This window comes from Pistacia vera, unplaced genomic scaffold (genome assembly GCF_008641045.1).
Source record: "Pistacia vera cultivar Batoury unplaced genomic scaffold, PisVer_v2 Contig528, whole genome shotgun sequence".
Classification (NCBI taxonomy): domain Eukaryota; kingdom Viridiplantae; phylum Streptophyta; class Magnoliopsida; order Sapindales; family Anacardiaceae; genus Pistacia; species Pistacia vera.
The window spans coordinates 271,857-294,869 of record NW_022196366.1 but is presented as its reverse complement, the minus strand read 5'-3'; the positions used below and the strand labels follow the sequence as shown (position 1 = coordinate 294,869).

At 35.8% G+C, this 23,013-nt stretch overlaps 4 protein-coding genes across 4 annotated transcripts; all 4 read left to right on the top strand.

The window, feature by feature from the left end:
- Nucleotides 1-1,758: 1,758 nt before the first annotated feature.
- Nucleotides 1,759-9,557, top strand: LOC116107145. The gene is made up of 3 exons (XM_031393454.1): nt 1,759-1,835; nt 4,428-4,571; nt 9,228-9,557. The coding sequence occupies exons 1-3, from the start codon at nt 1,759-1,761 to the stop codon at nt 9,352-9,354; spliced, it is 348 nt and encodes a 115-aa protein (XP_031249314.1). The 3' UTR covers nt 9,355-9,557.
- A 4,834-nt stretch (nt 9,558-14,391) lies between these two features.
- On the top strand, nt 14,392-14,976 carry LOC116107100. The gene has a single exon (XM_031393396.1). The coding sequence runs from the start codon at nt 14,477-14,479 to the stop codon at nt 14,741-14,743; it is 267 nt and encodes an 88-aa protein (XP_031249256.1). The 5' UTR covers nt 14,392-14,476; the 3' UTR covers nt 14,744-14,976.
- Nucleotides 14,977-16,347: 1,371 nt separating this feature from the next.
- LOC116107102 lies at nt 16,348-16,935 on the top strand. Its single transcript, XM_031393398.1, has one exon. It carries the CDS (start codon nt 16,407-16,409, stop codon nt 16,671-16,673), a length of 267 nt encoding a protein of 88 aa, XP_031249258.1. The 5' UTR covers nt 16,348-16,406; the 3' UTR covers nt 16,674-16,935.
- A 3,586-nt stretch (nt 16,936-20,521) lies between these two features.
- Nucleotides 20,522-21,206, top strand: LOC116107166. Its single transcript, XM_031393471.1, has one exon. The coding sequence runs from the start codon at nt 20,687-20,689 to the stop codon at nt 20,945-20,947; it is 261 nt and encodes an 86-aa protein (XP_031249331.1). The 5' UTR covers nt 20,522-20,686; the 3' UTR covers nt 20,948-21,206.
- Nucleotides 21,207-23,013: the final 1,807 nt, after the last annotated feature.

Genomic DNA, 23,013 nt, shown 5'->3' with positions numbered 1-23,013 from the left:
ATTTTCAACATATGGCGGATTTTATAGCTGCAATTGGTCCTGGGTATACAATCCCAACTTATCATAATTTGCGTGTAAATTTATTGAGAGATGCAAGGAAAGAAGTGCAATTACTTGTTATAGTTACAAAAACTTAGGAGGATGTTGGATGTACTTTAATGGCTGATGGTTGGAAGATAATTCACATAGGTCGTTGATTAATTTCCAAATGTACTTGTCAAAGAGTGTGTTTTGTGAAATCAGTGGATGCTTCAGATGTTGTAAAGGATGCTACAACATTGTGTAGCTTGTTTGAGGAAATAGCTTTATGGGTTGAACCAACAATATTGTCCACCTTGTCACTGCAATGGAGCAATTATAAAGTGGCTAGAAAGTTGTTGACTACAAATATGCAGTATTACTTGGTCTCCTTGTGTGCACATTGCATTAATTTGACGTTGAAAGACAAGTTGAGATGAGTCATATAGTCACCCTTTCGACACGTGCATCTGAGGTTCAAAGTTTGTGTATAATCATTCCTTTGTGCTAGTTTTCTGAGGAAAAAACAGGTTATATACTTTTACTTCATAGTTTATAATTACATTGTCAAGACATATTATATATGTACACTTTTTAATATTTTACTAAGTACTAACATCTATTGTCTATCACTTGAATAGGGTTGGATAAATTATACGCCCAGTTCACCCATTTTGCCACTACTTTCATTGCATTGAGCGCCTACATCGGCACAAACATGACTTGCAATCTACAGTGACGATATAGAACTTTTGTGGAGTCTCGATATGCAAAAACTATAAAGGCAAAGCCTTTATTCCATAGTTCTAGATAACCGGTTCTGGGATGACATTGGTATAATTTCCAAAGTTGTGAGTCCATTGATGCGTATGCTTCGGATTATAGACTCAGATGAGAGGCCTTCAATAGGAATGTGTATTATGCATGTACAGAACGGGATGGGATCAAGAAGCTGTTTAAGAACAAAAAAAATTGTACAGCCTATACACAATTATTAAGAAGCGTTGGATAGGATGTTGGCGCCATGATATTCATGCAGCACATATTATTTGAATCCTGCTTTCAAATATGACGAAGATACTTTTTCCAAAAAACCTGAGTCATGTATGGTTTTCTTGACACATTGACAATAAAGCAGGTGCATTCAAAATGAGCAAGACAAAGTTACTAGAGGAGAGTAGATTATATCGAGACCGTCTGGAAAGCTTTTCTCATGAGCTTGCTCTTCAAACTTGCAAAACTACACGGCCGGGTATGTAATAGTTTTTAACTTTTTAAGTCTAATTTTTAAGTTTATAAATTGTGTTTATTTCTTATGTAATTTATACTTTTATCTCAATAGATGAATGGTGAGGACATTTGGCCATAATGCTCCAAATTTGCAAAGTTTGCAATCAAAATTCTAAGTCAACTTCGGCCTCTTCCGGATGTGATTGAATTGGATGTTTTTGAACACATCATAAAAAAGCGGAACAGATTGGAGAATCCACGGTTGAATGATTGGGTTTTCACTCATTATAACTTGCATTTGCAAAATAGGTATAAAGCCTTCTTCATTTTTTTATTTATTGATGTCTTTATTGGTCATGATTTGAATATTTAATTCTTCTATTTCAGGGGTTGTTACAGAAAATTCATATGATCCTATTGATTATGAGAGTATTGTAAAACTGAATGGTGGATAGTTGTGAGGAAGAGGAGGGTTGGTGAGCTTAATTACGAAGAATTGGAACATCATATATGGAGAAGGAGCTATTCCTTAATGGTGGTGAATCTGGTGATCACCTTTCTTATTATACTCAGCAGATGCTTCGAAGGTTATTTACAATTTTTTAAGCAATTTCAATTGGTATTATCTAGTTTATATTCAATTAGTTTAAATAGGAAATTTAACTATGGTTTTCTTTTCTTGTTAGAATTTTTATAGATGATGTTGTCAATGTTAATAATGATGGCGATCCTCTACCAGGTGGTGTGTAATTATGAATTGTGAATTTTAATTGAGGATGGAAGATGGATTGAAGACCATTCGTGAGATCATTTTTTGTTAGAATGTTGAAGTGTTGATTTGGAAGTTGAAACTTGAAACAATTTTATGTGATTTTTTATTTTTCTTCATTTATTTTGTTATTTGATTTGAAATTTGTTGTATTATTGATGTAATGATGTATGATAATGCTTTGTTAGGATTTTTTTTTATACTAGAATTATGATTTGGAGCAAAATTTGGGAAATACAGGTTCTGTGAACATTGTTTGCATGATGTCATCATGTTATGTCAATATGATGATGTCACCGATTGAACCAACTGGTTCAACCGGTTAACAGGTCGACCTAGGACCCGACCATCTTGCCGGGTTTTGTCCCGGTCGTTTTTAAAACATTGCTTAAAACACTTTTCGTTTTGTCCCGGGTCGGTTTTTAAAACATTACTTAAAACACTTTTCACCGTAAACTGCTCTCTATGCAACGACAACTTCCCACCCAAAGTTTGGCCTAACAACAGGGTGCCACCCGAAAAGTTTCAAACAGTTTCCCACCCATCCATCCAATTTCTCCTTTAATTTCAACTACAAAAGATAGAATGGTAATTTCAAAAAACAAATTAAAGGATATTATTCCTTTTATCCCCAATATATAACCTTGAAAAACAAACCCCAATTTTCTCTTCTTCTCTTTCCTTTCTCATCGCACCAGCCGCTTTATGTCTTCACCTTCTCTTTTCTTTTCTTTCTTCTTTTTCTCTCTTCCTTTCCTTTTTCTTCTCTTCTTATCTTTCCTCACTGTGGCAGTGCCGTTGCTACCAGATCTAGACGACACTGAGGCCCTTGCATTGGCCCAGAGACACATGTCGGCTTGATTTGTCCGACCGAGAAGCTTTTTTGTCGGCCAAACTGAGTCAAGCCAACTTGACCGAGAGAAGACTTGATTATTTGATTGCTTTTTTTTATATGATTTTTCTTGATTGATGATTGTTATGTGTTCGGTAATTGTGTTGAGAAGAATTGAAGTTTGGTTTTTGGTTTGGGATGGTTTTGCTTAGGGGGAAGGTGACTAGCGGCCACGTGTATTTCCAGACGGTGTCAAAACTGTGACTTCGGTGGTGGGGGAGATAATCGGTTAATTGAATTGACATTAGATTAAGAAGGATTGAACATGACGGCTTGAATAAGGCCATGTGTCACCCTACACCGCCCCATTTAGTTGATGATATGATGATGATCATGGTGATGATGTGGATCCTTATGGCAGTTTGTGATGAACAGAAAAGAACTCTTGAAATTAAGACATCTTGATTCTTGAAGATCCTGATAATTTTTTTTTTTTTTTTTCATTTCAAGTTTTGTTTTTATGAATTTTACAAGTGAGTTTGATTTTGTTTTTTATTCATTTGAAGATTCTTCGATGATCTGCTTCTATTTTGGCAGACATGGATATACATACAAAGTTTTAAATTAATTTTTTTATGGGAAACTTTTGTTTTTTCTTGTTTGTTCAGTGATTGAAGTTCAAACTTGACATATTTGAGTTGGGTGGGTTTGTGAATCAATTGAGGAAGCATTCATCAATCATGTCAGAAGATTAGTGAAGCATCTTGTTAGGTTACCAAAATTTAAAAAAAAAAAAAAAAAAAAAAAAAAACTGAATTTGTCATTTTTTTCCTTCTGTAGTTTGAAATTAACAGAGAAATTGGATGGCTGGGTGGAGACTCTATCATTTTGAAACTTTTCAGGTGGCAACTTGTCGTTAGGCCAAGCCTCGGGTGGGAAGTTGTCGTTCGCCCTTAATTTTATTAAGCATCTATTGTCCTCTACCAAGAAAATTAATTAATTAGAAAATAAGAGAGAAAAGTTTATATTGTATTTGTTATGAATCATTGGAAACTTGGCTCACATTATTAAATTTAGTCCTCATTTCTTTACCAAAATGTTTGTCGCATAACTAGCACTAATTAACTTATAATTAGACACTAGGCATCCTTCTCAGTTTTTAAAAGTACCTGTGGTTTCTTTTCCCATTCTTCGGGCTTAAGTGGATTTTAATTAAGAAAAACCAGGTGCGCTTTACCAGAATTTCTTTGTCGTCATGTTCCTAAAAACCCATTTTGTCCTCACTGACTAAGACTAAACAGAAGTTCTACAAGGACATCAAGTCATATTACATGAATTTCCCATCTACCGACTCAAAAATCCATTGGCTTTGTTTGCTAAACCACCGGCAAAAATGCAGCCACTGGTTTATTTCCAAACTTTGGCTTTACTTTATACTATCCCAGCGTCCTCCCTATATAACAAGAAACCTCGTGCCAATTAGCCATCGGAGTACAGAGTCTTTACAAAGAAACCAGAGAAGATTTTCTGAAGAAAACATTGAAGATGAGTTCAACAAGCAAGCTTGGATTGTGCCAGCCAGTGTTGCAGCGTTGAAGCCTTGAAAGATCAAGGGTTCTGCAGATGGAACTACACCATCAGATCATTACACCAACATGCCAAGAACAATATCAGATCAGTTTCTCAGTCGTCCAAGAATTTGCTTCTTCATCTTCTGCTGTGGTTTCAAGCAAATTAGCAGATCAGAAAAACAACTTGTAAAAACACTCATTACATTGACCTCAAATGTATAAATGGGCACCTCTCTTCACGAAAGAGGGGGTGGCATATGAGAGTTGGGCACAAATTTGAGCTTCGTTATTTTTCTCTGTAAAAGTATTTCTTCATTTTTGTACACCTTACAGGCAATATCAAAAAATAATCAAAGAATAATAAAATAACAGTGGATGTAGGATTCGCTTTAAGCATCCGAACCACTATAAAAATCTCTCTTGTCAATATATTATTTATGTTTTTGCAAACAGATATAATCTCTACACCATAATCAACTCTCATAATCATTCACGTGTAATTTCTAAGACTTTCTTAGCACTTTACACATGCAAGTCGTTGGTGTCAAAATCACGCATCAATAGTTTGACGCTAGAGGAAGGGCATGATTCACATCAACTCTCAATATTTTTCCAGATAAAGTCTGAATTTGGTGCAGTGGTAAATGCAAGAGTTGTAGCCCTTCGAGTTAGCTTTCCGATGGTCCAAGAACTATCCAAATCTGAGGTCTACAGCTCAAGTTATCGTCAAAATACTGAAGCCTGTTCCACATCAAAGCACTCAGATTGCGTGGTCATATTGCTCCGATCTTCAGGTTCAGATCGCGCACTCAGATCTCCCAAATCGCGCACATCAGAGCTCTCAAATCACGGGCCAGATCTCCCAGATCGTATGCATCAGAGCTCTCAAATAGCGTGACCAGATCACTTTGATCTTCAACTTTAGATCACGCGCTCAAATCTCTTAGATCATGCGCATCATAGCTCTCAGATCGCATGACCAGATTGTCCAGATCGCACGCATCAAAGCTCTTAGATCATGCTGTTGAGCAGCCAGATCGTGCTTCCGAGCACTCAGATCGTGCTCCCGAACGGCTAGATCGTGCTTCCGAGCACTCAGATTGTGCTCCCAAGCAACCAAATTGTGCTTCCAAGCACTCAGATTGCACTCCTGAGCGACCAGATCGTGTTTCTGAGCACCCAAATCGCACTTCCAAGTGCCTAGATCGCTGATCTCGAGTTCTCAGATCAAGCTTCGTGCTTTCTGATCGAACTCCTGGTGTTCTTAGATCAAGCTTCGCACTTTCTAATCGAACTCTTTGTATTATATGCTTTCTAATCGAACTCTTTGTGCTCTCAGATCGCAAAGAGATCTCAAGCTCTCATATCTCAAAGAGCTCTCGAGTTCTCAGATCAAGCTTCGCACTTTCTGATCAAACTCTTGTTTTTTGATTGAACTCCTTATGCTCTCAAATTGCAAAGAGCTCTGGAGTTCTCAGATCGAGCTCCTTATGATCTCAGATCGAGCTTTTTATGCTCTCTAATCAAGTTCTTTATGTTTTCTGATTGAGCTCATAAGCTCGCTCATTTGCTTGAGATCACATGCATAAATCGAGCTCTTTAAGCTTTCAGAACACGCACTCTAGATCCAGCTCTGTGCCTTGAGATCGTGCATCGGATCTTTCAGATCACACACCCCAAGCTCTCAAATCGAGCCCCTATCATATCGCGATCAACTCCTAACTCTCAAATTGCGCGTGATCAATTCTCAGCTTTGAGATTGCGAATAGCCTCAAACTGTGTTCTTAGCTTTCAAATCGCGATCAGTTCTCAGATCGCAACCAGCTGCCAGTGTTAGAAAAAAACATGTAGAAAACTCAAAACAACCCCAAAACATGTCGAAATGATGGATTTTGGCCCTGAAAAATGGTCCCAACAAGGTTTCCTAATTGTCATGATGTAGAGCTCGAAACAAGGTTTCCGTGGATATCTTACGGGCTCCAAAACTCCTCATAGATCAAAAGTTATGGCTGTTTTAAGTTGGCTTGTCTGTTCAGGACCTCTAAGCCACGCGTTTGGGCTTCTAACGCTCAGCTCTCTCCAGGAATAATCTACTAGACATTTTATGTCAGTTATTAGATCGTGATTAGCTTTGGATCACTCTAAGCTCTCAGATCGCAATCCTAGCTCTCAACACTCAATCATGTCAGGCATAGTTTGAGCTCTTTAGTTCGAGACTGTAGCCTATAGTGTAACAGCCATTTAGATCTAATACATGAGTTTTTGAAGTGCAATTACGCACTCCAAAAACTAGGGGGGTTCTGTTGTGCCAAAAATACACACTAATGTCAGCACTACCAATTAGAGCTTAACAAACACTCAAAGACAAAGTGGTATTAGCTGTTAAAACCCAAATTGCCTCAAAGAGATACTTTATATCAATCCTATCCCATTTTAAGATAAAAATTAAAGAGTGGTCCCCATGTGTCAAGAGAACTTGCAAAATCACTCGTTACATTGATCTTAAAGGTATAAATGGACACCTTTCTTCACGAAAGAAAGGGCTGGACATATGAGAGTTGGGCACAAATTTGAGCTTCATTATTTTTCTCTATAAACAAAGTATTTCTTCATTTTTGTACGCCTTACAGGTAGTATCTTAAAAATAGTCAGAGAATAATAAAATAACAATGGATATAGGATTCGCTTTAAACATCCGAACCACTATAGAAATCTCTCTTATCAATCTATTATTTCTGGTTTTGCAAACATATATAATCGCTGCACCATAATCAACTCTCGTAATCATTCATGTAATTTCTAAGACTTTTTTGACATTTTGTACGTGCGAATCGTTGGTGTCAAAATTACACTTCAACACTATAAATTAAGATAATTCTTATTAAAATTCCTAAGTCAAAAGTGGTGTTAGGATCACAATTTGGACAGAACCTTTACATAAAAGAGAATAAAAATGGTCATCAGTATCCCTATTTGAATCCTATTTGAATTTCTATACTCAGATTCTCATGACTAATTGATAGTGGAGTTAATTCTTAATTCATAAAATCTATAATTTATTATTAATTCATGTTGATGCTTAATTTTAACACTAACGATATTGTACGTGCAAAGTGTTAAGAGAGTCTTAGAAATTATATGTGATATGATTGTGAGAGTTAATTATGATGCTGAGATGATATATGTTTGAAGAAACATAAATAAAAGATTGACAAGAGAGATTTTTATAGTGGTTCAGATGCTTAAAACGAATCCTACATCCACTGTTATTTTATTATTCTCCAACTATTTTTCTGATATCGCCTATAAGGCATACAAAAATGAAGTAATGTTTTGTTTACAGAGAAGAATAATGGCAAAAGCTCAAGTATATACCTAACTCTCATATGTCCAGCCTCTCTTTTTTATGAAGAGAGCTATCCATTTATACACCTTTGAGCTCAACGTAATGAGTGCTTTTGCAAGTTGTCTTAACACATGGAGAGCTCTCATTCATCTAGATCCTTTATTTTGATAAAAGGTGGGACATATATTATATAATATTTCTTTGAGACGGTTTAGGTTTTGATAACTAATACCCTTTACCCTTAAGTGCTTGTTGAGCTCTGATTAGCGGTACTGATGTCAATGTATATTTTTTAGGCATAGCAATTCAAGAATTCAAAATGCTATACCAAGAGGTTTCATTTTTATATTAAAATTTAAAAGTAAATATTTCAATATACTTTAAAATAATTGTAAATCAAGTACAATAGCAAAACTAGATATTTAGGCCCAAAGTTTTTGTAGTGGTCATGGACGGTGGACTATCTAAAGCTCACCAGAGGAACATAACTTGTGGTATAAGCCTACAAGCTAAAGCATGGGTAGCTATATATGTGTCAATCTTATCCGAACGACTCAAACGTACGTGTCTATGGTATCCATTTATTCACATGGATATGTGCCTTGTGCTCCAATGAATGTTGGTGCAACGTGCTTAGCATCTTTCTAAATCTGTACCAGTCTTAATTAATTATAGTAAAGTAATAAGGAGAAATAATGGCAAGGACAATTATTTATATTTTAGTAGTCGGGACTGTAATAGTGTAATTTAAAAAGAGCGCTCCATGAAAGATTGAGGCTGATAAAAGTAAGGACTTATCTTCTCTGTCATTCATTGTTGTTCCTTTTTATGACCGAATCTTGCCAGTAGGGTGGAGGTGCATGTGGCTGCTGCCTGCTGGTGGTGCTGTTCAATTAAATTACAACGGGAAAGACGGTAATACGTGTTCACTCATCCAATTTAATAATATTCTCCAATCACAAGTAACTTTGAACTTTCTCTTCTAATATAGTGCGGTTAAAACTTAAAAGCAACATAATATCAAGGATCGATGGAAGGGATCTTGCCAAGTGGTTTAGTACTTGAAGATCTTTGAATGAACTAAATAAATTATTCTAAACTACTTATGGAAAGCGCTCTTGAAACCAGGAACTTTATATGGCAAAACCGCTTTTCTTTTTCTTTTCCTGGTTATTCACCCACTATATATATATATATATGTATATCGAACTACATTTCCAAGAGCAATGGCCATCCACTTGTATATCAACCATTACAATCCAGTTTATTTCTGACTAACAAGATCCTCTTTCTCTTTCTTTCCCAAAAGTACTTGAGTTTGTTTGGGGAACTGGAGATGTTTAGGAACAAAAGCCGGGAATTCTTTCAATTAGGATCTCAGGTAATGCATGGAAGCAAGGACCAAGCTTCCAGAAGTGACTCTGGTTGTACATCATCTTGTTCTTCTGAGCATGTGAGTAGGTTTTCAGAAGCTTCTAATACCAGAAATTGCAATAATGTTTCTAAAGGTAGTGATGCTAACAAGCTTAAACAAGCTGAGGAGTCTCTCAGGACTGTGATGTACCTGAGTTGCTGGGGACCTAATTAAGTTTTTCTAGTAGGTGTCCGTACATAATACAAGTTTTCAGTATTATCGATAGCTGCAGTTTCCCGAGGCACATGGAAGCAGCTTAATAGCTTATTGTACATAATGTATGTGGATTGTATATGTATAATTTCAGGAGATTGTAATTTCCCTGGATGACTATGTTTCTTTGTCTAAGTTAATGTGTAAAAAATATATTATCTTGATGAATGCATAATTAAGAAATGTCCCAATCCATTTCAGCAAAGTTCATTACGCTATTTACGTTATAGTTACCTAAAAGAATATATTATGNAGCGGTACTGATGTCAATGTATATTTTTTAGGCATAGCAATTCAAGAATTCAAAATGCTATACCAAGAGGTTTCATTTTTATATTAAAATTTAAAAGTAAATATTTCAATATACTTTAAAATAATTGTAAATCAAGTACAATAGCAAAACTAGATATTTAGGCCCAAAGTTTTTGTAGTGGTCATGGACGGTGGACTATCTAAAGCTCACCAGAGGAACATAACTTGTGGTATAAGCCTACAAGCTAAAGCATGGGTAGCTATAAATGTGTCAATCTTATCCAAACGACTCAAACGTACGTGTCTATGGTATCCATTTATTCACATGGATATGTGCCTTGTGCTCCAATGAATGTTGGTGCAACGTGCTTAGCATCTTTCTAAATCTGTACCAGTCTTAATTAATTATAGTAAAGTAATAAGGAGAAATAATGGCAAGGACAATTATTTATATTTTAGTAGTCGGGACTGTAATAGTGTAATTTAAAAAGAGCGCTCCATGAAAGATTGAGGCTGATAAAAGTAAGGACTTATCTTCTCTGTCATTCATTGTTGTTCCTTTTTATGACCGAATCTTGCCAGTAGGGTGGAGGTGCATGTGGCTGCTGCCTGCTGGTGGTGCTGTTCAATTAAATTACAACGGGAAAGACGGTAATACGTGTTCACTCATCCAATTTAATAATATTCTCCAATCACAAGTAACTTTGAACTTTCTCTTCTAATATAGTGCGGTTAAAACTTAAAAGCAACATAATATCAAGGATCGATGGAAGGGATCTTGCCAAGTGGTTTAGTACTTGAAGATCTTTGAATGAACTAAATAAATTATTCTAAACTACTTATGGAAAGCGCTCTTGAAACCAGGAACTTTATATGGCAAAACCGCTTTTCTTTTTCTTTTCCTGGTTATTCACCCACTATATATATATATATATGTATATCGAACTACATTTCCAAGAGCAATGGCCATCCACTTGTATATCAACCATTCCAATCCAGTTTATTTCTGACTAACAAGATCCTCTTTCTCTTTCTTTCCCAAAAGTACTTGAGTTTGTTTTGGGAACTGGAGATGTTTAGGAACAAAAGCCGGGAATTCTTTCAATTAGGATCTCAGGTAATGCATGGAAGCAAGGACCAAGCTTCCAGAAGTGACTCTGGCTGTACATCATCTTGTTCTTCTGAGCATGTGAGTAGGTTTTCAGAAGCTTCTAATACCAGAAATTGCAACAATGTTTCTAAAGGTAGTGATGCTAACAAGCTTAAACAAGCTGAGGAGTCTCTCAGGACTGTGATGTACCTGAGTTGCTGGGGACCTAATTAAGTTTTTCTAGTACGTGTCCGTACATAATACAAGTTTTGAATATTATCGATAGCTGCAGTTTCCCGAGGCACATGGAAGCAGCTTAATAGCTTATTGTACATAATGTATGTGGATTGTATATGTATAATTTCAGGAGATTGTAATTTCCCTGGATGACTATGTTTCTTTGTCTAAGTTAATGTGTAAAAAATATATTATCTTGATGAATGCATAATTAAGAAATGTCCCAATCCATTTCAGCAAAGTTCATTACGCTATTTACGTTATAGTTACCTAAAAGAATATATTATGATATAATTAACACCTTTTATGCCAAGGGTTGTATGTGTGCAGTGAGGTCAATCTCAGAGCAGTATGCTACGAAATTATAAATGTTATCCATAATCCTCATTTCTCATCTCCTATTTAGGAAGCCCATGAAGCTGCCAGTATCATTGCCCACTTCTCGTTAACATTTATTCCTTTCCACAAATATTGGCCAACCGAACAATTTAAACGCAACCTTGCGGCCCTTGATCAGAAAGTATTTACTCAAGTAGGTAAGGTTTTAAATATTTCATTACAACACCACTGGTTTGACATTAAAGTACACTAGAAAAATTAAAGGAAGGGGAAAATAACAATTTCATCTCTAAGGTTTGGCTTAAGTATGCTTTAGTCTTCTATTTTTTTTCTGGCAATCATTTAATCCCGTATTAAACTATCAGTAACATTTTGATCCCTAACAATGACATTAGCATATCCTAGCGACCAAATTGCAACTAACACTTTCACAGGGACAAAAACTTTACTTGAAAGTTCTGCAAGACTTCACGTTATTTATACCAAACTTCAGGAACGAAATTGTTATTACCCCCTTTGAAAGATTAATTTTGTACTTACAAATGAAAATGATAATGGATATATAATTAATGCTAGCATAATATACAAAAGGTTGGCTTTAGAATTGTATATATCTTTATGCAAAGTAAATTATCCCAAGTAATTTCTAATATCTATTCTCAGGATTCGCCCAAACGTATCGAATATTTATATATATACTTATTTCAAGTTTTTACACTGATTGAACAACAGTTGAAGAAAGCGTAAAAAAGGAAAAGCCAACTACTACGTTGGCCTAACTTGATTACTTGTCATTGAGTCAATCCAACATGGAACTATACATATGGCTGGCTGATTTAATTAGTTATTCAATTCATCAACTCCAAGAAACATCCAGCCAAAATCAGCTCTCTTGTAATTGGGTGCGGGTGCGGCTACCAAGTACGTGTGATAAGCCCCTCTCCAATAATTTACAATCTCAGATACCATTCTACGTAGCAGTTTCCTGATTCACCAGCTGTATACAAAACATGTAAAGATCCACGTGTTTCATCAACCGACATGCAACATGGTGCTTCTCCAAGGCAACACATGCACCGAACCTGAGAAAATTCCCCAGAGAGAAGCCCATTAATCCATGCGCCCACCGGTTTTGAGAGAACCATGAGAACATTTTTCTTACGAGGGGCACTCACAAAGCGTTCGATAATAAAATATTAGACTAGGGATCCTACAACAAGTTGTTTATGATAATTGGCACCCACAAGAGGACAAAGCCCGCCTCTTGTTTTAACAAAACCAATAACCATCACTTAGGCACCAAGAGTGCTGATCTTTTACCTATATATAACCCAACATCCTGAGGACTTGAAAGCATAATCAACTTATCGAACTATCTAGAAGCAAAAGAAGAGAAACTTTAANTATTATCGATAGCTGCAGTTTCCCGAGGCACATGGAAGCAGCTTAATAGCTTATTGTACATAATGTATGTGGATTGTATATGTATAATTTCAGGAGATTGTAATTTCCCTGGATGACTATGTTTCTTTGTCTAAGTTAATGTGTAAAAAATATATTATCTTGATGAATGCATAATTAAGAAATGTCCCAATCCATTTCAGCAAAGTTCATTACGCTATTTACGTTATAGTTACCTAAAAGAATATATTATGATATAATTAACACCTTTTATGCCAAGGGTTGTATGTGTGCAGTGAGGTCAATCTCAGAGCAGTATGCTACGAAATTATAAATGTTATCCATAATCCTCATTTCTCATCTCCTATTTAGGAAGCCCATGAAGCTGCCAGTATCATTGCCCACTTCTCGTTAACATTTATTCCTTTCCACAAATATTGGCCAACCGAACAATTTAAACGCAACCTTGCGGCCCTTGATCAGAAAGTATTTACTCAAGTAGGTAAGGTTTTAAATATTTCATTACAACACCACTGGTTTGACATTAAAGTACACTAGAAAAATTAAAGGAAGGGGAAAATAACAATTTCATCTCTAAGGTTTGGCTTAAGTATGCTTTAGTCTTCTATTTTTTTTCTGGCAATCATTTAATCCCGTATTAAACTATCAGTAACATTTTGATCCCTAACAATGACATTAGCATATCCTAGCGACCAAATTGCAACTAACACTTTCACAGGGACAAAAACTTTACTTGAAAGTTCTGCAAGACTTCACGTTATTTATACCAAACTTCAGGAACGAAATTGTTATTACCCCCTTTGAAAGATTAATTTTGTACTTACAAATGAAAATGATAATGGATATATAATTAATGCTAGCATAATATACAAAAGGTTGGCTTTAGAATTGTATATATCTTTATGCAAAGTAAATTATCCCAAGTAATTTCTAATATCTATTCTCAGGATTCGCCCAAACGTATCGAATATTTATATATATACTTATTTCAAGTTTTTACACTGATTGAACAACAGTTGAAGAAAGCGTAAAAAAGGAAAAGCCAACTACTACGTTGGCCTAACTTGATTACTTGTCATTGAGTCAATCCAACATGGAACTATACATATGGCTGGCTGATTTAATTAGTTATTCAATTCATCAACTCCAAGAAACATCCAGCCAAAATCAGCTCTCTTGTAATTGGGTGCGGGTGCGGCTACCAAGTACGTGTGATAAGCCCCTCTCCAATAATTTACAATCTCAGATACCATTCTACGTAGCAGTTTCCTGATTCACCAGCTGTATACAAAACATGTAAAGATCCACGTGTTTCATCAACCGACATGCAACATGGTGCTTCTCCAAGGCAACACATGCACCGAACCTGAGAAAATTCCCCAGAGAGAAGCCCATTAATCCATGCGCCCACCGGTTTTGAGAGAACCATGAGAACATTTTTCTTACGAGGGGCACTCACAAAGCGTTCGATAATAAAATATTAGACTAGGGATCCTACAACAAGTTGTTTATGATAATTGGCACCCACAAGAGGACAAAGCCCGCCTCTTGTTTTAACAAAACCAATAACCATCACTTAGGCACCAAGAGTGCTGATCTTTTACCTATATATAACCCAACATCCTGAGGACTTGAAAGCATAATCAACTTATCGAACTATCTAGAAGCAAAAGAAGAGAAACTTTAAAAAACAAAAAAACAAAAAAACAAAAAAACAAAAAAAGAAGATTTCGTGAGTTCAAAATGAGTGCAAAAGGCAAAGCTTGGATTGTGGCAGCAAGTATTGGAGCTGTGGAGGCTCTGAAAGATCAAGGCTTCGCTCGTTGGAATTATCCTATAAGGTCCGTGAAGAAGCACGCCGAGACAAATCTCAGAGCATTGGCTCAAGCCAAGAAACTTTCTTCTTCATCTTCTGTTATGGCTTCGAATAAAGTGGGAGACGAGAAAATGAAAGTAGCTGAGGAGTCTCTGAGGAAAGTTATGTACTTGAGCTGTTGGGCTCCCAATTGAGAAGCGAGGAGTTGAAGCCAGAGTTTACCAAATCAATTGAACCCTCTTCACCAACATGTATTTTGGCGACTACTTCTTGATATTTCAGCTTCAAATCAGAGGAAAGAGTTCAGGTTGTAGTTTCCTATAGCGACTAGTGATGTGAGGTCCTAGAAGTGACGAGAAATGTGTACTGCTACAGAAAACAGGACACTCAGAGGAAATCATGTAAAATATAAATTACTTGAATACAAACTTGCTTGAAAGCAAATTATTGATCAGATGATGGATTGATTCCTTTTTTCTTTGAATTTTTTCACAGAGTTTGTTGTTTTATTAATTTCTTTATCGGCTTATTTGGAAGCGTAGATTTAAGTTTAATTTGTTGGAGATTTTGGATAACTCATTGCCTAGCCTAAGTTAAAAACTAAAAATGATGAGTTGCAGAGTTGCAAGCTCTGCCAAGCCAGGCCACTTCATAAACTGGGGATGATTATACAGTTTCTCTGAAAAGTAGATGGATCACTTGCATGTTATTGCAATCTTTGATATAATATAATATGATATAGCATACTGATATCTTCATGGTATAATCAATCTAACAATGAGAATTTTGGTCATTATTCGTAATGATATTAACCAACTATTGAACTTTTATCGTAAGTGGGCGATATTTAAAAGTGAGTTTAAGAGATTTGTTCTGTTCCATTGAGGATTTATAAAATAAATATTGCAATGCCAAATGCTCTATCATTTAATCATTTCTTGAAACACTTCTCTTTGGGTGATTGGGTCAGAGAGATTTAATTTTCCTCGGAATCATGTTAATTTGTTTTATTTGGAAGATACTTGATACTTATCTGATATGTTATATATTAAATGAATATAATTATACACTTGATTGGAAAACAAGGATATATTCAATAGAAATTTTGTCTTGTATATTAAACAGGTAACCGAATCAATTACGAGCTTCGTCAAAAAGTCAGAAAGCGTTATTACTATATGCTTAAGCTATAATCTTTCTTTTATGAAATATGCAAAACTCCGGCCAGACAAGCACAGAGAAATCCCGCAAAATTTTGTTCAAGTCATTTATAAAATTTAATGTACGATCATCGATCATAGTTCTTATCTTAGTTCTTGTCTTCTTGTCATATATATCTATATAATAAATGTGACACTGTTATTTTAGCTGCAAGCTTGCAAATTGCAATCGTCAATAAAACAAATGGCTCTAACATTTAGCTCCAAATATCCGGACTTAAATGGATTTTAATAAAGAAAATAACTGCTTGCGCATTAGCTAACTCAGGTGTCAAGTGGGACATTACTTCGTCGTTTTACGAAGTATACTCAGAAATCCAAATTTAGCCCCAAACGGGAACTAGTTAAATAAACAACAACTAGTCCTGTAAGGGCAATACAGTCATATCAACCTAGAATAAACCACAGGGATACGGCGGGCCTCCTGGAGTCCAAAACCATCCAGAGAAGATATAGCCCCTGGTTTCGCTAAACCTTGAGCACGTTCTACTAAAGTTGTACTCAATACTAACAGCTCCGGTTATATATAAGGAACACTCTTCACAATTTATTCCATCAAAACAAATATCCTGATTAATCGGTTTTATCTTCAACAAAGAATTAATATCCATTTTTATTTAAAGAAATAGACTTAGAAATGAGTTCAACGACAAGAGCTTGGATGGTAGCAGGCAGTATTGCAGCAGTAGAGGCCTTGAAGGATCAAGGATTCTGCAGATGGAACTACACTTTAAGATCAATACACCAACAAGCCAAGAACAATCTCAGACCAGTTGCTCAAGCCAAGAAAATTTCGTCTCCATCTTCTGGTTTGGTTTCAGTTAAGTTGAGAGAAGAGAAGGCAAAGCAGTCAGAGGAGTCTCTGAGAAAAGTCATTTACTTGAGCTGTTGGGGTCCATATTGAACCGAATAATGAACAGGAATCACGAGAGCTTGTGCGGGTGCGGCTATAGCTTCGTCATATATTGATTGAAAGATAGAAATAAGATAAAACGAAGTGAGCCATTAGCCTGATTATTGAATGAATACATCACAAGGATGGCAAATTCTGGAGCCATATTGGCCGTTATTGGTGAGATTCATGTTTGTATATTTTTGCAACAGGGGTGTAAATGTTACAATGTAATGGAGGTTTCAGTATCAAACACAAATATTTTGAATTTAAGAGAGGTTGTTTTTACTTTTCCGAATTAAGTTGGGTATTGAAATTGAGAATTGCCTACAATGGGATTAATGATAATTAATTAAGCGACAAACTTAAGTTCTATCTCTTGGCATGATATTCCGATCGGAAAAACTAAATTACTTTCCATTGTTTTGTAAGTTAAAATGTTATTAAACACGGAAAAAAAACCAGAATCCTATGTAAAATGTTCTTCATGAGCCAGCTTGAGGCTAATTTTGCTAAATTTAGTGTTGAATTCTTTGCGCATGTAATTGGACGTTTTAATACTTTTTATTTTATTTTCTTGGTAGATAAGTTTGTACTTTTCATATTACTTGTAACTATTAATTCCTTTGAAAAAGAACAATAATTAAAATAAAATCTTATTAATTTTAAAATTCATAGAACCATATTCTAAATTACGAGAACTATACATCGATATGCATCTTCATTACATTTTTATGAAATTAGTTAAAACCCTTTCTCCTCATAATTTACTTCTTCTTTTTATAATAAGATATTTATTTAAATCAAAATTGAAAGGAGATGTTGATGCTTGATTTTGACACCAATGACTTCGTGCGGCTAAACAAGTGTTAAAAAATACATGTGGTATGATTTGTAAGTTAGAATAAGGTTATAAACACAGTTGAATGCAAAGACTAAATAATGAACAAGATATGAGATTTTTATTGTGGTTCGGATACTTAAAGCAATTCCTACATCCACTGTTTCTTTTATATAAATGTGTTACAAGAGGTCGCGTATAGCGAATAATGAGCAGAGGTATAATGGTTGTGTATTCAGAGAGAATATTAAGACAGTCTCCTTCTCTTAGGTTGTCTTTGCTATTGATTGTTATGAAAATTAGAGATTCATCGATCCCAAATTTGAGAGGGGGAGTCCTCTATTTATAGCTTATGAATTCAAGGTAATGATTACAAGTCTACAAGTGGGTAGATGTCGTGCAGGTCCTTCTTTGCCTCTCATTGGTTGATAACTTCGGAAATATCTTCAAATTATCTANACAATAATTAAAATAAAATCTTATTAATTTTAAAATTCATAGAACCATATTCTAAATTACGAGAACTATACATCGATATGCATCTTCATTACATTTTTATGAAATTAGTTAAAACCCTTTCTCCTCATAATTTACTTCTTCTTTTTATAATAAGATATTTATTTAAATCAAAATTGAAAGGAGATGTTGATGCTTGATTTTGACACCAATGACTTCGTGCGGCTAAACAAGTGTTAAAAAATACATGTGGTATGATTTGTAAGTTAGAATAAGGTTATAAACACAGTTGAATGCAAAGACTAAATAATGAACAAGATATGAGATTTTTATTGTGGTTCGGATACTTAAAGCAATTCCTACATCCACTGTTTCTTTTATATAAATGTGTTACAAGAGGTCGCGTATAGCGAATAATGAGCAGAGGTATAATGGTTGTGTATTCAGAGAGAATATTAAGACAGTCTCCTTCTCTTAGGTTGTCTTTGCTATTGATTGTTATGAAAATTAGAGATTCATCGATCCCAAATTTGAGAGGGGGAGTCCTCTATTTATAGCTTATGAATTCAAGGTAATGATTACAAGTCTACAAGTGGGTAGATGTCGTGCAGGTCCTTCTTTGCCTCTCATTGGTTGATAACTTCGGAAATATCTTCAAATTATCTAGGGCTTGGACAGGTGTGCAGTCCCCGTTCACTTTTAGACAAAACTTGAATCTGCTGGGTTGGTGACAATCGTATTCTCTCTGTCTTGGGGCGATGTGGCAGATCCTGAATGGTGCAAAGCTTTCTTAAACTCTATTTGGTACTTGTTGATGTAAGCTTACGTCAATGATGCGTGTTTTCATAAGCATGCAAATGTAGCAAATGCACTAGTCGCAACAAGTAATAGAATGATAAGTAGAGTATCGTTCCTATGAGGATTGCGTGTCAAGTACTAATTTTCCTAATTTGTATCAAGTTGGAGTAAACGAAAAATGGTTGGATTTGTGGGAGACAATTAAGTTGAAGTTAAAACAAAATCAACAACATAATTTAAAATCCAACTAATGAAGGCAATATCAATTCAAGACAAAGCGGTTAGGGTTTTGACTTCACTAGGATTTTCTGGTTTAGTTTATGATTTCTTTTGCTTCTAAGTTCATATGCAAGGATTATAAATCAAACACCCTAATCTATAGAATATATCTTCTTAGGCTATATTCTGCTACTTATCCCTACTAAGCTTCTGCACCCTACAAATTGAAGGTTAATAATTCTAAGTCCATTAAGCTAAGTGGAATCCTAAATTGATTTCATGGATCTCCGAACCTATCTCTAGCGTTCAATCAATCAATGGTATTTACTCTAAGAGGCTAATACATGAATCACTTCTCAGTCTCATCATGCTCAACAATTAATTGCAATTAGAACAAGAATAAATACATAATCCAAGCAATAGAATGTGAAAGCAATATCAATTTATAGATTAGACATTAAAATCTCAATTACATCAAAACCCTAACCCAAAAGTAAGTTAGTTCATACTCAAAATAAAGCAACTCATAAGAAAAACTATAAAAATAGAGTTCAACATGCTAGAAAAAGGAAAGAAGAATAAAATCTTCCCTATTTGATGAACCCAAAGGCTTCCAATCTCCATTTTTTCTCTTCTCCCCTCCAAATAGCGTCGAACCCCTTTTAAAATGAACAAGTCCCTCTTAAATAGTCGACCCCAAAACCCTCAGACTTATCCAATACAATTAAAACGCACAGTTTTAGCAAACTGAAATATTGCAGTTTTCGCAGCGGCTAACTTTTTTGAAATTACGAAACTGCCCTCCGTTTGCTTCTTTGCTTGAATCTTCAATCTTCGTGATCCCTGATAGGAACAAGCTTCATAGTGCTTCCAGTCCGCATCAGAATTTTCCCGATTCCTGAAATTCGCTTGATTCTGGGTCTAGAAACTCAATTCCGCTCGGTTTTGCTCTAATTGCGCGTTTTGGCCTGAAACGTAAAATATATGAAATTAAGTTACAATTTAGGTACAAATTTAAGACGAAGTATCCAAAATCTAGCCAAAAAGCATAGATAAAACAGTATAATCCTAAGATTAACCCTAAGTTTTTAGACATAATTGGAGATAAACATAAATATACGCTACTTACGTACTTAAATGATGCTCAATTTTGGACTCAAAGAAATGACACATAATCCAAGTATCTATTTTTGACTTGTTGTCATGAAGTAATCAAGTATTGAGCTAATGCGACAACACTTATACGCAAGATTGTAAGGCAATGCTATCCTTTTAGCCCCCGGTCTTAAGAACCAAGCAGTTTTTGCTCCCAAACTCTGGGCTTGGAAGGATTATTATCAAGGAAACCGCGTACATAATAGACAGTCACCCAAGTGGCTTCACATCATGGCCCCCATCGTCACTAAAAACATAGCTTAAATGTTACATGATGATTAGTGTGACAAAGGCACAAAGCTGTGTCCCACTCATGTACTTATCTATATGCTGGGTTCTTTTATATTCCAAAACCACTCTTCAAAACATAACATCTGGTTTTACGCCTAGTCCCGTACTACACTAGTACATAGCTTTATAAATAACCCCTCGTCTGTTGCTTCATTAAAAAGATTGTTACTCCTTACGAGTTACGAGCACTTGTTTTTCACTAGAGCTCACAGTTTGTTCTCCGTAACCCAAAGATTCTAAAAGAAGAAGTTTTAGGGTAACTAAGATGAGTTCGACGAGCCGAGCTTGGATCGCAGCAGCCAGTATTGCAGTAGTTGTGGCCTTGAAAGATCAAGGCTTCTGCAGATGGAACTATGCTACAAGATCAATACAACAACATACTAAGAATAATCTCTGGTCAATTTCACAGGCTAAGAAGCTCTCTTCCACATCTTCTGCGGTGGTTTCAAGTGAAGTCAGAAGAGGTGAAGCAGACACTGAGTCTTTGAGGAAAGTTATGTACTTGAGTAATTGGGGTCCATATTGAAAGCTAAGTAATTAAAGATCAGGATGATTGATCGATACTTCAGTGAAAGGAAAATATCGTATCTGGATATTTAAAGAAAATTAATGCATGCTGAGCGAATTCATCAAGTCACATAAGGATAGAATTGCAGCTGGACGGGCCATGGTTTTTTTTTTTTTCATATATACAACTAAGGACATCGATGTGTGATTGTGCGGCAAATTGATCAATGACGTATATTGTAAATCTAATGGAAACGGATTATCAATAACTTTACCGATGATTACAGTTAGCTTCTTGGAAATTAATCTTCTTTTAATTTATGATTTTTATACTCACTTTATTTTTTTATATGTTTGGACAAAATTGTGACTCTGTAATTAGCCCTGTTCATGGTAGCTTCTCAATTTGTTAATCCGCTCGTAAGTTGGGCTACTTTAGCAAAGTAAGACATAATCGACCTTGAGGCTTTATGTTGTTTCTTCGTAAAGTTGACTCACATAACTGGTCAAGAAATCTAAATAAAACTTCACACATACGGTAATTCTTGAGGCCTAACGAATGAAGAACTTAAATCAAAAGCCATTCAAGTCTCAGTACCAGTCGACCCATCAGCTAGACCTCCAGGAGTTAGTTAAAGAGATCAAGACTGCACGTCTTAGTTAAATAGCTCTGCCTAAGTGTGTGTTGCCCAAAACCATGAAGCTGTTAAGAAAAATTATCAAACTCCTTGAAAAATATTTAGCTATAAGAAATGGTTTGAGTCTTTTGACACTAATAAAAACGCTCCAAAAAACTGCATATACTTGAGTAGTACTGAAAACCAATGTTTTAAAACCCAGCCCGACCCGGCCGGTTGAACCAGTTGAACCGGGACTCAGCCAGTCAGCCGGGCCGGGTGAGCCTAATAACTGGCAGAATTACTCTGCCCAGCTTGACCCGCGGTTGGACTGGGGTGCTGTAGCACCCACCGGTCCAACCGGTGATTTTACAGCAAACCGGGTCATGCATATTAATACAAAATTTAAAAAATAAAAATATTAAATTTAATAAATACTAAAACTAAAGTACTAAACACTTAAACAGTATCAACATTTCCCCCCATTTTGACATTTTCACGCTACTTCTTCCCTCTCTTTCGTCTGAAAACTCTGAACTCTGAACTGAACCATTTTGCATTTTCATCATCCACGAGTCTCCCCTTCACCAGTTCACCTTCGAATCTGGTCGCATTAGCCTTCACCGTCAACTGTATAGCTCGTCGTCAGCTGGGGTACCGTGCGAATAATCTCCCATTTCGCGATCTGTTCCCAGTCCTCTCTTCACCGCCAATTTGCTATGTTCTTCCGTCACCGTCGATCTGGAAGCTACACCATCGTTGTCATCTTCTTCTTGCTCAGGAACTGACGAACTGTGGGCAATCGCGATCTCTTCTTCTCTTCTGCAATGTGCAGTTCTGCTCTGTTCAGTGTTCCTGTTCATCAGTCGTAGTCGAGCTCCACCTCTCCAACGGTCAACGGTAGCTCGTCTTCAGTCTCACCAACACGAGGTATTGATTTGTATTTTCATTTTTAGTTTTTTACTACAATGTTTATAGTTTATAGTTTATAAACTTTATATTGCCGTTTGTAATCAGCAAGAGTCCCCATTGTCTCAGCATTGATTGACTTGTTATGTGATCTGTAATTTTCTTTTAGCTCTTTTCGTGGTAATTTGATGTTATCTGTTCATATTGTGATTGTAGCATTTAGTTTTAGGTTGATTGACTTCATTTGTGATGCTGATATTATATACTTCTTGATATGTGTATCCCTAGTCCTTGATGCTTCTTGTATGCTTAATATTGAGGGGATTCAGTGCTTTAGCTTAACAATGTGTTGTTATTCATCCTCTTGTTGGATAATTAATACAGGGGAAGGTTGTGGTAATGTTGGTGTGGGAGAGGGAAGGTCTTTACAACTTTAGAATCATATTGATATGCTACCGTAAACTCCATGAATTTTTTTATGGAAATGTTATAGCTACAGCAATGGCATGATACTGATTTGGTCTTGTCTCTGTCGTAACATCAGTTTCTTCTATTGATA